Below are 17,307 nucleotides of genomic sequence, written 5' to 3'. Positions count from 1 at the left end.
ATTTGAGGACTCAAAATAAAAGCTTGTTTTCAACAAAAGAAGTAATTTTTCAGAAAAAGAAATGTTTCTTTCAGATAAAAACTATAATTGTCTAAATTAAATTATTTTGAACTGTTTTTGGTTTTCTTCCTATTTCTTTTAAAATGTATTTTCAATCTAAAGATTCCCTCATGATACATAAAAACATTGTGTGCTTCTTTGCCTTTTTCCTGTCGTTTGTCTTTTTTTTTCTTTTTTTTTGGTCATTTTTTATTTAAACTTGTGCATTTTTCCCCTCCAAACCTGTCTTTTCCTCAAATATATCAATTTTGCCTCTTGAAATTGTCTGCTGGTGTTTATTTAAATCATTTCTTGTTCTTTAGAATGTTTTCCACCTTACCTAAAATCACTTTTCCTGCAAATTGTGTCTTTTCCTCTTTTAAATATGATGAGTACTAAAAGTAAATAAAAATACAGCCTAAAAAGGTTAAAACATTTCAACTATTTAACTTGTTTTTTGTTGATTAAAATAAATATATTAGACTAGTTTTACCTGAATAAATGAATAAACTAAGTCTGTCCAGCTAAGCTCAAAAAAGCGTTGGCTCTAAAAAGTTCAATAAAAACTTAAGCTTTAAGAAAATTATTTAAAATTTATAAATACAATAAGCTGGTATAATATTTCAAATTGGAAAATGGGGTAAAATAAAACAAACCTGTCTCGGTTCCTAAAAAGTAAATTTTTGTTCAGATAAAAGTATTTTTTTCAACCACAGATAATTAAAGAAAAAATAGTGTAGTAGTAGTTTTATTTCAAACAACTTAAGTGATTCACACCAAAAGTGATCATTATTTGTTAATATTCTATTCGATTTGTATATTGAACAAAAATATAAACACACCAACCAAAAATGTTGAGATTAATTGATCTATAGTGAAACATGCTCACCAATAGTGATCATTGGGTTACTGAATGATTTGTTTTTGCTCAATTCAATTATGTTCCTTTAATAATAAGGCAATAATAATATAATTGTTTTCTTGGAATACATTTTTTTTTTCTTTTTTTCTCAAAAACAAATACTTCGTGTCTTGTTTTTGTTCAGTGTATTTATATATGATAATATATTCTTTCTATAATGATTATTGCATAATGCATGAAAAAGTAAAGAAAAGAAACCAGTCCAATGTTTAAAAAGTGTTAAAAAATAAATAAAACAAACCTGTTTGAAGCTTTAAAAGCTTTGAAAAGATACACACTAAAAAGAGTTTACAAAGTTTCGAATAAAAAAGATAAACAGTAAAAATTATATATATATATATATATATATGGGGGGGGGGGGGGGGGGGGGGGGGGGGGCAATGTAACACAAAACCGCCTTGTGTTTAAAAATATGTATAATAATGATAATTCATTTTATTTAAAAGCACCTTTCAGGCCACCCAACGACACTTTACAGTAAAAAAAAAAAAAAAAAAATTGAATTAGGGATGATACACCTGTTTATAGCTATAAAATGAAAAAGCTAAACTCAGATATAAAGTAGCCATGATTCAGTGGGTAGGATGAAATAAAATGTCACTGTGCCTTTAAAAGGGAAATGTGCAGTTCACGGGAAATTATGCAGCTCGTGCAGCTGCTGGGTGTGTGTGTGGTGTGGTTGCGTGCGTGCGTGTGTGTGTGCGGTGTGGTGTGGGGTGTGTGGGGTTGCGCCAGGACAGCGAAAACTCCGGGAAACGTCAACGAGCTTTGGACGCACCTGTTGTCTTCCTTCATTCCTGTGCAGGTACGTATCAAACTGGCCTTTTCTCTTTCTAATTCAACTCTACACAATTCACTTTTAAATAATTCCTTTGTGTTTGAGAACTTTTATGAATTATTTTAAAACGCATCCATGTTGTTTCCTTTCTCACCTGAGCGGCCACAGGTGTGCTGTGTGTAATTAATGAGTGAGTCGGCTGTTTGGGATTAAGTTATTAATTAACCCTCAGGAGAGATTAACGTTTATGGCTGTGCAGCTCACAATAAACTGCTATTAAATTTAATCCTTACACTTAAACCAAATATTTGACTCCTCAGGGAAATAAAGACTGTTTGCTTTAAATGTAACATATAAAATAGATTATAATGTAAGCAGTAGGCTTGGGGTTTTAATCATACAATCAAATGCATTATTTTCTACACCTGGTGTCAGTTTTGACTGGTGACCATGGACGTATAAAGCAGTGTTTTTCAACCTCGGGGTCACATGAAATGTCTACTAATGAATAAAAATGGTAATAATTACCGTAAAAGGACATATTACGACATAATGTTGTTGCATAATTCTATACATTGGGGAATCTGGACAAGCTTTTCTTTTTTTCTATTTCTTTTTATTTCTTTTAATTTCATTATTACTACTATTATTTTTTATTGTTTAAGGGCTTGACTTCTATGTGTTTTAAACTCATTTGTGTTGATGTATCAGTATGCCCCTTAAAGCAATCTATATTTTATACTTTTTTTTTTAATTGTCAAATATAAAGTTCTAATTTTATTTATCATGAATATATTTAAGCCGGGACAACTTGTCACTAATCCTGGCTAGGCAGTATAACAATAGACTAAATAAAACAAACAAAACTAATTCTAGAGAAAAAAAAAAAATGTCTTAAGGGTGAGCCGAAATTCTTGATATCAAAATGAGGTCACAATTTAAAAAGGCGGTGGCTATCCGTACGTAGCCGTATCAATATACAGACATTCTATTAGTATGTAGCGCCCCTCATTGGCCAGGTTAGGTCACATGATTAAGACGCTACTACTTGTACTTCTGTTTGCTCTTAATACGTAGCTTCCCAAACTACGTTACAGACTAACTGACCCGAACGCTAATTGTAACCCTAAACTACGTTACGGACTAACTGACCATAACCTTAATCGTAACCTGTCGGTACGCTACGTACGGATAGCCACTTCAATTTAAAAAAGGTTGGGAACCACTGTAATAAAGACATCTGTTTGAAAATGGGAAAAACAACAGTTTCTACATCACTATTACTAATAATAGAAATGAGCATTTATACATACAGTATAATGAACGTCTTAAAACAAATCTACTAGTATTTTTGGCTCGACAATTAATATAAACATTTTTTTTAAACTACAGTAGCTACATGAGTTTCTATAACACTGCTGACTGTTCTGTTGTTTGTCAAACCGGATGAAAGTGTTTTTTTTTGTTTTTAAAAAGAAAAACCTGTTCGCCAAGTATAATCTGATTCATACTATTGTGTAATGTAGATGGTTTTACCGACAAGCTTTAGTGAGTGATGTCGAGCATCAAAATAAAAAAAATGTTTAATGAAACTGGTTTTTGTGACAATTTTAAAGATAAATTCACATTGATCTTTTACGCTGTAAAATTATGGACAATCATAAAGTAGGCGACGAGACGTCCATGGGAAACAGACGGCGACAACGTCCAATCAAGAAATCCAAAACCATCCGAACTCGAAAACTGTTGGATTGCAAATAGAAATTAGAAAACATAAATATCAAATGAAATCTATGCTCCTTCTGAATCTCTTGCAAACATTATTCTTTGATTTTAAAAACAAGATGAAGGATGCAAACAAATTTATTTATATTTGTACGAATTTGTCTTTTATCAGATTCTACCTAAACCGCAGCATTGGTACAAACTTTGTTTGTCAATTTATCATGCGCATGTCCCATAGAATTAAACCAGGGAAATTTCACACGCTATTTTACTTTTCATCCGTACATAAAGCCTTTTATAGCACTACAGAGTACTGTATGTACACCTCTTTGTACGTCCTTCAAACACATACTCGTCATTTGGCCATAATTGACAACTCTACTTAAGATCACACTGTATGAATACAGGCAGGCACTGTACTAGTAACTTAAATTTTAATCTGCTGTAGCTTTGTGAGCTATTGGAGTAGAAACTTTGCTTTAGTTGTTTACTTGTTATTTTAACAGAAATGCTGTGAAATGCATGTTGCCCAGGAAAATATATAGATTTGTTTTAATTTGTGTTTTCAATAGCAACTTTTGAAAAACTATGTAGATGTGGTTACTTTTTTTTTTTTTTTTTTTTAAAGAATTTAAGAACTTAGAATCTGTTGTAGAAGCAAAAGTTAAACTTTAAAAAAAAAAGTAATCTGGCAGTTTGATAAACAAACATACCAGTATTGATATTGTGATGTATATCATATTGTTTAGTATCAGGATATATTGAGATGTATCGTGACATGCAAATTGTGTATCGTGAGGTTCATGGCAATGCACACCCCTAATGTACTGTATGATGAAATCATCAAATGTGTAAGAATGAAGGTTTCCTATTAGTTTTGTAAATTGCATAGTTTGTGCAGGAAACGACTTGCACAACTTCCAGACCTTGTTTTGTACGTGATCAAGCTTCATAAATGTGTCTCTAGATCATTTTGTGATGATACGTTTTCTCATCGTCAGGTTTTTTCCTTCTGCAAGTTACGTCCAGGCTGCTCCAGGCAGGCCACTGATCTTCCAGGCAACTTTGATTCATCACCGTCAGCCAATGAAACACATTCAAAGCTTCACAGCTGTAATTTTTGTCGGTTTCATGTTCCTCATCTTCTTCTACATGAACATGAACCTGGAGACGACCAACAGTCGGCGAGCCATGTCCAAGGCAGTCCTGAAGCAGCATGACCTTCAGGAAGATGAAGTAGATGTGAAGACCAAACGGTTGGAGGAGCGAGATGTCACCACTTCTGCCGCTGAACTCTACAATGTGTCTGTGTCTGACTTACTCAAGAAAACCATCCCTCACAACGGGGCCTACTGGAACCGGCTGCTCTACTTGTCCTTGAAGATGCGGGACGACAAGAACATGTCGTCCAGACGTTCCGGCCCGTGGTCCAGCTGCAGGGAGAATCAGGAGCTTCTCATAACCAACGTACATGACTTCCCTTCCTACCCGGTGTTGTTTCAGTTGTTTGTGGCGAGCATGAAGTGCAGAGCGCCTCCAGTCATCAAACAACCCAACAAGTGTGTCTCCAGGGACCCAGGCCACCACATCTTCCTGCTTTTTGCCATCAAGTCGTCCCCGGGGAACTTCAAGCAGAGGCAGGTGGTGAGGGAGACGTGGGGCCACGAAGGGAAACACGTGCGCACAATCTTTCTGCTGGGCAGCGCCGGCCAGGACGACCCGGACTTTTCCTTCCTGCTGTCCATGGAGGACAAACATTATGGAGACATCTTGCAGTGGGACTTTAACGAGTCCTTCCTGAACCTGACGCTGAAGATGAACATGGTCCTGCACTGGGCGGTGAGGCGATGTCCTGACATCTCCTTCGTGTTTAGCGGTGATGACGACGTGTTCGTCAACACACCAGCATTGCTCCAGTACCTTCGGTCTCTGAGCCCTTCCAAAGCCTCTCAGTTGTACACCGGGCAAGTCATCAATCATGCCACACCTCACAGGGACCCCAAAAACAAATACTACGTCCCCCAGTCCTTCTACGATGGCCCTTATCCTGCCTACTGCGGCGGAGGTGGATTTGTTTTCTCCGGAGCATTGCTGCTGCCGCTTTATTCCATTTTCCAGGTCATTCCCCTGTACCCCATCGACGACGCCTACATCGGGATGTGTTTCATGGCTCTGGGAGTCTCTCCTCAGCCACACAATGGGTTCAGAACTTTTGACATCAGCGACAAGGATCGGGAGAACGTGTGCGTCCACAAAAACATAATTCTGGTTCACCGGCGTTCTCCACAGGAGATAAAGAGACTGTGGAGGAGCATTCACAGTCACCTGCTGACATGTTGACATGCACGGGCGGAGAGAAACAACCTGCAGAGAGTCATCGAAGGCTTCACTCCTGCATTGAGAACGGTTGTAAAAGTGGGGTTAATAAAGCTGATGTGTTCAGAAAACGGGATGTTTTTAAAGGTCCAGTATCATGGTATTTTTCACCCATCTCCATTTGTTTTTAGATCCCCAACAACTTAGTATTTAAGGTTTGTTTCCAAAGTTTTAGCCCTCTGAAAAATCGCTTTCTGAGCAATTCTAAAAACAGTCTGTTTTGGGGCCTGCTTATTATTAATGAGTGGGCGTGTCTCGCTCTTGTGAGGGAGATCAGTGATCACCAAAGTGATTGTATTTTTGCGACCCACACACTATTGTTTTCAGCCAAAAAACTGCACATTACAGTAAAACAATGCTGCGAAATCACTTTCTTCTCATCTCTATTAACTACAGGAATAGTGCATTTAAGGTGATAATCATTTTTGTCCAACTGCTGGGAAAATAACTTTAACGTTGGCCCTCTGAATGAGGCTAAAGGGATGTATATCACTGTAGCAAAACCATTAAAGTGATGATTTTTTTTTCATAATACTGCCCCTTTCAGGGTACATTCATTAATAGAAGTTTCTATATATTGTTTGTAGTATTTTATTGTTTGTTTTTCATTACACTTTTAATCATGTTTTGTATAAAATGCACTATACAAATTAGGGATGTCCCGATTCAATACGGATATTGTAGCCTTGAGTATTGGCCAATATCGATTGGATATCAGCACGAATCATACATACTTTTATGACTTATTTTGTACTGTGGAATGTTAGAAAATGCTTGATCAAGTGATGTTACTCAGAGAACTAGAGTCAACAATTCAAGTTCACTAAAGTCAGTATATGGTTGGAATGAACTGAGGGCGGGGCCAAAAACAAACTTAACGGAGCGTTTGTATCGGAGATTTTAGATGCAATCTGATAAAATCCGATATTCGTTTTCTGGCTCATATCAGACCAATATCCGATATCAATATTGGATCGGGACACCTCTAATACAAATAATATTGCCCTACCAACATGTAAATGAAATGATTTTATATATATATATACACAACGAGCAGATTTTTGCTTTGATTACCCTGATAAAGGTCCTCTGTCCGAAACCCTGCCAATTACATTTTTCACTTGCATTGAGCTGAGGGTGCAATCTTTTTTTTTTTTTGCACAAATATGTTTTGATTTAAAGGGGGGGGGTATTATGTAAAATCGTCTTTTTCAAGCTTTACATCATGTTACTATGTCATTCCCTCATTAAAAACATACCGGGAGTGTTGCCTTGGTTCATTCATGTATGTTTAAGCAGGGCCACTGGAAGTAATTTTGAACAGGGGGTGCTGTGAATTTTTTTTTATTTTTTTTTGAACGAAAAAAACCGAGATTGAGATTCACTACTGTATTATCATATACACTTCAGTGCACATGGCCAGGGTCTGTAACGCACAGACATCATCAGTGGTGGGGATGGAGCGTCTGTCTGCATAAACTTCCTGGTGATAAATAGATTAGACAGCCTTGTGTGACCAAGGAGATACTGAATTTAAAATAACTAAAGCAGTAATAATATCCAAGGACACACAGAAGTTTGTAAAAAATAGGCAGAGACAGTGTTTTCAAACGATGGAATTCAAATTTATTAAGACCAGGAGTAAGCATAAAAGATTAAAAAAAAAAAAAAAAAAAGTATTTATTTCTATAACTAAAATGTAGGTTTCACTCAATGGTCTATATTAAAAGTACACATTCAATTAAGACATGCCAGGACCAAACAGAATCGAAAAAAATAAAAACAAGATTAACACAACTAAGCAAGGATGGCTGGAGAGGAAGTAGCCCCACCCCAAACAAACCAAAAAGTGCCACCCACAAACACACATTAAATAACAAAAGCCTTTAGTGCAACACAAAAATAAGGGCCAACTCCCCCCCTCCCCCACTCCCAAGCACACCCAAGGGAAACAAAAGACCCAGGGACTGTATAACTTTACTGATGCAGAGCTAAAATAGGGTTTCCACCATATACAAAACAAAGATAACAAATAAACTCTAAACAAACTCAAAACAAAACAGTAGCAGGCTAAAATCTGGAATTAAAAGGTAAACAGATGTTAAAACCCAAATACACAAAAATAAACTAAATATTAAAATACCTGTCCTACCTTAAAATTGCTCAAAACAATGGGGGAAATAGCTGCCACCAGAATCCTAAAACAGCTCTAAAACCAGAAGGATGTGTTAAACAGCAGGTTAAAATGCTAAAAAAAAACAAACAGAGGGAGCGATTGAAAACACACCTATCACCAGCCAGCAGCAGTCTAGACTGATCACCAGACATGGAGGACCTTTATACAGGACACTTCCTCCACTAGGCAGGAAGTGGCCTTACCTTCTTAATTAAGAAAAGGGAGCCCCCTACTGACCACTACACTTGGATAGCTGGCTTTGGGAGCCAAAAGAAGATGAGCATTGTATTTTTGATTCAGGCTAGTCATTTTCAATAGCCTGGGCTGCTGTTCTTGCGCCGGCTGGGGCTGTGCGGGCCTGTGGCCGGTTCGTGGGCTTGGGTGGGGGGGTGCCCCCTGCAGGGGCTTGCCCTTGGGGGTTCCTTGTCTCGTGGGGGTGCGCCTGGGGCCGGCGGGGAGACTTGCAGCGTCCCCTTGGTGCCCTAGACAGCTAGGCTGCTCTCGGTGCTGCTTCTGTTCTGGGTCCTTCCGGCCTGGGGTCCGGTCCCTGCTGGCTCTGGGCCCGTTCGGCACGGCTCTGGCCGTCTGCTGGGCGTGGGTCTTGGCTCCTCTGCTGGGGTCTCGGGCAGGGGGCTCTCTGGGCCCTCGCATCGGGGGGGGGGGGGGGGGGGGGGGGGGGGGGGGGGGGGGGGGGGATGCTGGCGGGGGGCCTTGGGGTTGGCGGTTGGTGGAGGGAGGGATGCGCTGGGTGCTCGGCTCCTTGGGGCTTTCTCAGATGTGTGTGTGGCTGCTTCTCGGCCTGGGATCTCGGGGGCGTCTGGGAGGCTGCTTGGCCATGGGGGGGGTGGCCTGGGGCTCCTTGGCTCCCACTCTTTTTGCTGGCCTGGCTGCATCTGCGGGCCCGGAGCGGCTCCTTGATTTGCAGTAGTGGTTTTTGCACATACACTGGTCTATGATGCACTGGCATGCCTTGGGATGTGGGATAAAACTTGTACTGGGCTTAACTTTAGGCACGTTGATCCCAAATACCTGCTTTAGGTACTACCACTCACTCCTTCCCAATGTCCACAGCCACCACCATTATACCCAAGCTTCACACTTGTCACCATACTGGCTTGATTACACAACATAATAAGCACAATATGTTCTACAACTTCACATCTCACTCAAAAATAATCTATTTTTCCCCACCCTTTATATTTCCTGCCATGAGTCTCTCTTCCCTGCTCCCCTTCCCCACCCCCTCCACCTAGGTGTAACACTGCTCTCCCTTTTTATATCCTCCCTATAATAAAATATTTCTTACCCTTCCATAGGGAGGGCTGGTGATGGTCACAATTAAGCAATAAAATACATTTATTTCATTGCAATAACAAAACATGCATAGCTGTCTCATAATTATTGCACTTCTTGTAGTGTTGACCTTTGACAGCATGTGCAGACAAGTGGAAAAAAACAAAACAAAAATAAAAACCAAAATCCTTATTTCCACAGTTTATTCTTCACATAAAACACCGGTCTCTAGATCAGCCATGTGTGCTTGTACAGTTGTGAGATGTAACAGTGTTAGAGAATATTAATGTTTATAAAACTAGAGTGATGATGATGATGATGCACACAGGAGGAAACACGAACCGTTTTCTCAGTTCTGCATAATGAAGGAACTTTTTATTTCAGCACATGAAAAAGAAGAAACAGAATCTCACACACATTTTGTAAATGTAGTATCAGACACCGTAAGGCACCAAACCCAGAGAGGCGAGAAGTCCAGGGAAGCACGTGTGAGACAAAACATCTTCAAACTACATCTTAGGGTTAGGTGTGTGTGTGTGTGTGTGTGCAGTTATTTATCGAACAGATCCAGAGGGTAGTGCTCCTTGTACTGTTGCACGTGCCTCCACATGGACTCCCTCTGCTTGCTCAGGTTTTTCGGCATCTCTTCGTACACGTCTGTGAACATGAACTCCGGATTGGGTTTCAGGCGTTTCTCGGCCCGTTCGAACGCCTCCATCACCATCTTGCGCGACTGCTTCCTCCAGCTGCGCTCGTCATCCTCGCCCCACCAGTCGCGGGCCGTCATGTAGTGTCTGAGGCGTGAGATGGGATGGTCCTGTTTGTCCCAGTAGTTCACCTCGTCCACGGACCGGTACGCAGAGCTGTCGTCACTAGTGCTGTGGTGGCCGATCCTAGAGGTGGAACACATGGATTACAGCATTAGCTAGAGCCACTTATAGGTGGACACAATAACTGGATCCGCTTCAATGGTCCAATATGACCAAAATAAAATCATTTAATGCGATAACAATTCTGATTTATTTCAAATTCATTGTTCTTTTATTATAAATATGGATAAACATGCAATAATTACTATAAATAAATCTAAAATAATTGAGTTTTTATTTACAATTTGACCTTATAATGGTGTTTTTTTTTTTTTTTATAAATCTTTACTAAATCTGTGTGGAATAACTTACGGAATATATAACATATAATTTAAAAAACAAAATATATTTTTTCAATAAATTTAAAATGAATCATAATTGAGTTTTTAGTCATAATTTGACCCTACAATAGGGATTTTTATTACTATTGTAGTGATAAAATATTCCACACCTTTACTGAATCTGTGTGGAATAACCTACAGAATTTGGATACAAATAGTATTTTATTTAAAAAACTAAATTAAAGTTTTTTTAATGAATTTAAAATGTATTATTGAGTTTCACAATTTGACCCCATAATAGTGTTATTTTTATAGACCATATTCAATCTGTGTGGGAAAAATGTACATAATATATAATGTATAATTTAAAAAACTAAATGAAATCTATTTTTTTTTTTTAATGAGTTAAAAATGTATTATTGAGTTTAAATTTAGTTTTTATTCACAATTTGACAATATAATCGGGTTATTTGTATAGACCTTCACTCAATCTGTATGGAATGACTTACAGAATATATAAAATATAATTTATAGAAATTATTAGCATTTGGTATCATTATAATTCCCCTATTTATTATCTATTAAAAATGTATTATTTTAAATAAATATATTTAAATTGTATTTATCTTAAATCTATTTATATATTCACAATCTTATAACAATATAATTTTTTAAAAATAAATATTTTACACCTCATTGGTTCATAAAAAAAATATGATCAATTTATTCTAATGGTTACTCTGACCATTTCCAATATTATAACTACCTTAAATAATTATATTTGTGAAATGTGACTTTATGGCGACCGTGACTCAGGTGGTAGAAGGTTGTCTTCTGATCGAGAGGTTGGGGGTTCCTTGGGCAAGACACTGAACCCTAAGTTGCTCCCAGTGGTCGACTAGCGCCTTGCATGGCAGTCCTGTCCCATTGGTGTGTGAATGTGAGAGTGATTGGGTGAATGAGCTGATATGTAAAGCGCTTTGGGACTGCTTCAGTGTGGTGATAAAGCGCTATATAAATCAAGTCCATTTATGACAATTATTTTTATTTCATTGATTACTGCTTTTTGATATCTGTTTATTTTAATACTTATAATTGACTTTAGCCATCTTGTTTTTAAGCATCTTGTTGTTCTATTTTTCATTGGTTTTATGTGTCAGAGGTGTTTAAATCCCACCTGTAGGTCATGGCCTCAATGAGGAACGGCTGGTTTTCAGCCACAGCGCGGCGTCTGGCCTCCTTGGTGGCGTTATACACGGCAAACACGTCGTTCCCGTCCACGCGGATGGACTGCATCCCATAACCCGGCCCGCGGGCAGCTACTCCGACAGAGGGGGAGGGAGAATAAGGTCAGTGATCAGCAGCCAATAGCATCACTGATACCGGTCACATGATCAACGATACAATGAGCTGCTCTTTTCTTTTTCAAGCACCGAGTCAAATCTTTTTAAGTTGTGATCAGCTGTCATAAAGAATTTTTTAATTGATCCAATTTTAGCGAGCCCCAAAACAGCGACACAAAATGACTCAAAAAACAAAACAAGAAAAATACACAAATCCACAAAAATGACTAGGAAATCCTCCCAAAAATCATAAGGAAAATACAGAAAATGACCAGAAAATACACAAAGCAACAAAAACAAAATGACAAAATGACCTGAAAAACAAACAAAATCACAAGAAAATAGGCAAAACAACAAAACTGCACAAAAAGACAACAAAATGGCTCCAAAAACACAGAAAAAGAAAATAAATTACTAAAATGATGACAAAAATACATAGATTGCGAAGAAAAATACACAAAACAACAAAAACATGCGAAATAAAAGCATAAACAAAATAAATTACATGTTGACTCATACACACACAAAAGGACAATAAAAACACAAAATGAGTGGAAACACAAAAAACAAAAGCAAAAATACAAAACAGCTAAATGACTCTCAAAACACACAAAAAGACAACAAAATACATAAATCGCAAACAAAAATACACAAAAATTTACAAAATGACTCCAAAACACACAAATAGACAATAAAAACACACAAAATGAGAGAAAACACAAAGGCAAGAACAAAAATATATGAAATAACTAAGTGACTCTCAAAACACAAAAACCAAGAAGAAAAACATAAAAATGGCTCCACAAACCCATTGTTTCCTGTGTTTATGATTCTAAATGATGACATGGATGTTGATCATGTGACCCTGGGATCAGATAAATTCATAGTAATAAAATCTGCTCATGTGATGACAGAGAGAAACGTCTGAGTGCAACGCACCGATGCCGTCTCCTCTGTACTGCTCGTTGGTCGGCGTGGAGATGGCGTAGCCGTTGTTGCGACAGAAGAAGATGATGGGACACTCGAGCGTGGCGGAAAAGTTGAATCCAGCGTGAGCGTCTCCTTCACTGGCCGCTCCTTCTCCAAAATAGCAGATGACGGCACGGTTGGCGTTCTCCCTCTTTATGGCGTACGCTGCTCCTGCAGCTGAAACACACGACATGGTAGGAAGGTAAGAAGCTGTTAACCTGAAAGGTTCGAAAACTGCTGACTCATGCTGCTCACCCTGAGGAATCTGCGTTGCCAGGGGAGATGAGATGGTGACAAAGTTGTGGTCCTTGGAGCCGTAGTGAACGGGCATTTGGCGGCCCTTGCCCAGGTCGTCGACGTTAGCGTAGCATTGAGCCATGAACATGTCCAGAGGGAAGCCGCGGTACATCAGCACGCCTGCAGGGGAGATTACAGGTGCTCACACAACAGCAGCTAGTTGATGATGTCATGGCAACGGGGAGAGGCACAGAACAGCTTAAGTTGCATTTCTCTCTAATACTTAAATAAAGATGAACAAAATCACGATAAACAAAATTATATCTAATATGTGAATACAATTATAAATAAACAATTTATACTATTAAAATCTATAATTACACTATCTGAATAATATATATATATATATATAAATTAAATGAAAAAAAAAATATTTGTTCTAGGTTTTAAAATGAGTGGTTCTTATTTTAAAATTTGGAGCAGTTATAATTTATACAAAATTAAAGGAGAATAAATATTAATTTATACATAAAAAATATTAAATTCTACATCTTTAATAATGAAGAAATAAAAGGAAAAAAGAGAGAAAAAATAAATTAAGTAAAAAGAAAAACGAAGGAAAAAATAAAATAAAGTGAATAAGGACCAAAAAACCCAACAACAAACAAACAGGGATGCCATCCTCACCAGCTTCTCTGTATTGACCAAAAACCATGTCGTTGGAGTGGAGAGCAGCAGCACTACCGATGTGTGTCCCCTCCTCTCCATAGTTGGTCATGTAGAAGGAGATCCGACCCTGTGGGAGGTGCACATTCACAGTTTCAAGCTAAATGATGTCATCCATTATTGTGAAATCAGTTTTTTTTTTGTGTGAATGATGGAGAGGAAGTCCCACCTGTCTCTGTGACTCATACAGAATACGATCCATCGTGTTCAGCATCGTCATCTTCTGGTAAAAGTTCAGAACTGTCTCTTTGTCCAGCTGCAAAGATGAAACACTCGGACTAATTTCATGCAACCCCCAAAGTAAACATACAAAATGAACAATAATGCACAAAAGAAAAGCAAGAATACATTAAAAAATACAATTACAACATTGCAAGAAAAATACAGTAAAAGACATGCAAAACACACAAAACTACTACAAAAATGAAGAAAATGACAATAATACACAAAATGGCTCCAGAACTCTCATTGTTCACTTCAAAGTGTCGGTTATTTCAAGCCTAAATAAATACGTTTTAAGTTTAGTTTTACTAAAAGTAATAGCATCAATAAAGTTAGCCACCCCGTGATGTCACATGATGTAAATCAGACGAGCACATTTGCCACAATCAGGAAGTTTGCGTCCTCACGTACGTTCATCTCTTGTACGGTGTGAGTCGCTGTAAATCAGGCACCTAAAGCGTTAAACAGGCGTACCTGAGGGTCTTCAGAGGGGTTCAGGATCTTCCCCTGTCGGTCCATCACACGGTAAATGGGAATCCCAGAGATCACATTGGGCTGGATGAACTCCAAATTATCCACAAATTCAGCCGAGGCTCCTGGGAACTGTGGTTTGTCCAGAGACGAGTCAAAGTGCTGCTGCTGGGGAACGGCCTGAGGATCCAAACACAAAGAGGATTTATTCATTAACGCAGCATCCTCATCCTCTCATAATCATGTCCAAATGTTCTGCTCTTGTAAGTTGTCAATGCAAAGTAAATGTTATTGTGACTCAGTAGCTCTTGATGTAAAACAAAGATTAGTGACATGTAGTATTTATAGCTGAAGCCTGTCAAGGTGTGTGCCTCACTGTTTAGTTTATAATGAACCCTAATAATGTGTACATATATTCCTTTATTACATTTTTATTTAGTTCAGGTTAATGATGGTGAGCAGGAGGATCGTGTGTGTGCTGCCCCTAAATAGTAAATAAAGAGCAACAGATTAAGACGTAGCTACTTTATTACACAATTGTTCAGTGTTTTACACAAGTTCTTGTTTATTTCCCATAGTAATCAATAAATCAATATCTAAGAAAATGTGGGGTAAAGCTCAGAAACGTAAATAAAAAGGCAAATCAGAGAAATCAGGTAGTAGAAAATGTAAACATTACACCGGAATCAACCAATTTACATCACATCGAGCCAAATATATAAAAATAAATTAATACAATACTTAAAATATGTGTTTTTAAATAAATGAGCACATATTTTGTTGGTTGGTTATACATTAAACACTTTTTATTTATATATAACATGACTCTTAACAGTCAGCCTTGCTCAATTTGTCATTGTTATAAATAAAGTTATTTTGAAAAAAAAGGAAAAAAAAGAAAAAGACGCTTTATACTTCCTGTTTACGCCCCTTTGTTGGGCCAATAGGAAGTCTCGCTCTTCTAACCTCAGTGTAAACAGTGTCATTTGTTATAATTGTTTTAAAACAATTTAAACCTGCTGTCTAATTATATCTAGATCAATCACATGTAGTGTAATTACAGCATAAAGGTTTACATCAGTAACAAACACCAGTGTGAAAAATAAAGCTACGTTGCGTAATACAAGGTTGCTTTGCAAAATATCGCGATAACTCAGCAAAACCCGGCCGGAAATTAAAGAGTAAATCATGATAAATGTTTTTGTGCATCAAACTTCAACAAAACCTTTAACATTTACACGCATAACTTGTAATCACACACACATAGCATACTGGAACATAACCCGGCCTCGTTTAGCTCTACGACCTTCACTTTATTGTGAAAGAGTCACGTAGTCACTCACTGTCACTGTGAAGCTTCGGTGCTGCTGCATTCTGAGCGGCTTCAGTCGAGCCATCTGACGGACGGCGGTGAAACTAAGTCCGGACATTTTGCTCAAACCGCTCACAGCCGCCATTTAGACTCTGAACGGGTCGGAGCTTTGTGTTAGAAACGTCAGTGGATGTAAAGTTGCCGGCGTTTGCGTTTACCGAGGCCGCCGGTTCACCTGGTGAGTAACCTGTTCTCTGTAGGACAGATAGAGGCTGCTACAAAAAACAAAACAATGCAAAGTCAAGCGTTTCTATTGATACTGCAACATCCGGTCTCACCCCGGTTTCAAAGTAAAAGTGCGTGACGTGACGCTGGTGTGAAAATACAGACCTTAAAACTAGATTAATTTGGAGAGTTACAGAACGAAAAGGCTGTTTTTGTTGTTGTTGGAGGAATTATAGTATTATTTATTTATAAATTATATCTATCTATCTATCTATCTATCTATCTATCTATCTATTTTATTTATTTATTTATTTATTTATTTTTCAAAGAAACATTTACATGACAACAGTAGTGAACATATTGTCAGTATCAACAAAGATAATGACAATGGTAAAAAAATAAATAATAAAAAATAACAATATTAATATAATTAAAATAATAATATTTTTTTTAATTATTCTTGAATTCGTTGGAGTCTTAAAGAAAAGGTTATTTGCTCTAAGGCAGGGGTGTCAATCTCATTTTAGTTCAGGGGCCAAATATGGAGCAGTTTGACCTCTAGTGGGCCACGTCAGAAAATTCTTGATTTACTATCAATTTTTGTGTAATTTAGAGGAATTTTGTGAAAAAAAGTTGAGTTGAGTTTAGAATTAAAAATGACTGCATTCATGTGATGTAAACAAAAGAAAAATAAAAGCCCCTAAAATAATTGTAGAGTTTCAACTATAACTGGATTATTTGGTAATTTAAACAATAATTCATCATTTTTACTTTCTCGTGCAGGCCAAATTGGATGCTCTAATGCCCCCCCCACCCGGGCCTTGAGTTTGACACAGATGTTATGCAGCTGCTTAATAATGTTAACAAAGAGTGCAAAAAAATTAATTTTTTTGTAGTTTTTGCTGTGTTAAAAATTTTGGCCGTGAATTTGTAACTTTCATTTAAGAAAAAAATTAAATAAATTCATATAACCAAGTATATTTAGTCCTAGTGATGAGTTGTAATAATATTATTTTCATACCAACTGGATATAAACAAAGTTTTCCTGTTCATTGTGATTGTTCTGTTGTTCCACAAGGTGGAGCCATGTGGAGTAAAGTTGTGAGCAAACACCATCTTCCAGTACAGCAGAACCTGTTTATGATCATCTGATCATTTTATAGGCAGTTTGGAGATCTCGTGGTCACATTTTAGTGAAAATTCCAATCCTCCCAATTTCTTAAAGATGTTTTTAGGGATGTGAAACCAGATGGAATAGCTGAGTGGCTAACGTCGCTCACTCTAACCATCGTCACATAACCAATCAGATTTTGTAAATCCATATAACATTAATAACAGTAGCT

The 17,307-nt window shown here is 37.6% G+C and overlaps 2 protein-coding genes across 2 annotated transcripts; one reads left to right on the top strand and one right to left on the bottom strand.

Moving 5' to 3' along the window:
• The first annotated feature begins 441 nt into the window (after positions 1-441).
• On the top strand, positions 442-7,096 carry b3gnt2l (UDP-GlcNAc:betaGal beta-1,3-N-acetylglucosaminyltransferase 2, like). Its single transcript, XM_028464094.1, has 2 exons — positions 442-1,766; positions 4,466-7,096. The coding sequence occupies exon 2, from the start codon at positions 4,551-4,553 to the stop codon at positions 5,802-5,804; it is 1,254 nt and encodes a 417-aa protein (XP_028319895.1). The 5' UTR covers positions 442-1,766; positions 4,466-4,550; the 3' UTR covers positions 5,805-7,096.
• Positions 7,097-9,665: 2,569 nt separating this feature from the next.
• bckdha (branched chain keto acid dehydrogenase E1 subunit alpha) lies at positions 9,666-15,884 on the bottom strand. Its single transcript, XM_028464093.1, has 8 exons — positions 15,771-15,884; positions 14,431-14,607; positions 13,904-13,990; positions 13,696-13,804; positions 13,027-13,188; positions 12,742-12,948; positions 11,637-11,778; positions 9,666-10,202 (listed from the first exon to the last, which is right to left on the bottom strand). Exons 1-8 carry the CDS (start codon positions 15,882-15,884, stop codon positions 9,860-9,862), a joined length of 1,341 nt encoding a protein of 446 aa, XP_028319894.1. The 3' UTR covers positions 9,666-9,859.
• Between the last annotated feature and the right edge of the window lie 1,423 nt (positions 15,885-17,307).

This window comes from Gouania willdenowi, chromosome 13 (assembly GCF_900634775.1).
Source record: "Gouania willdenowi chromosome 13, fGouWil2.1, whole genome shotgun sequence".
NCBI classification, from domain to species: Eukaryota; Metazoa; Chordata; class Actinopteri; order Blenniiformes; family Gobiesocidae; genus Gouania; species Gouania willdenowi.
Note: the sequence above shows the minus strand (reverse complement) of the source record. Positions and strands in the feature narration are given on the sequence as shown.

Coding starts and splice junctions, on each gene's coding strand:
- b3gnt2l (XM_028464094.1), top strand. CDS start 4,551: ATGAAACACATTCAAAGCTTCACAGCTGTAATTTTTGTCGGTTTCATG.
- bckdha (XM_028464093.1), bottom strand. CDS start 15,884: ATGGCGGCTGTGAGCGGTTTGAGCAAAATGTCCGGACTTAGTTTCACC. Junction 14,608..15,770: donor ACCGAAGCTTCACAGTGACA/GTGAGTGACTAC, acceptor TTGGATCCTCAG/GCCGTTCCCCAGCAGCAGCA. Junction 11,779..12,741: donor GTACAGAGGAGACGGCATCG/GTGCGTTGCACT, acceptor CTGTCGGAGTAG/CTGCCCGCGGGCCGGGTTAT.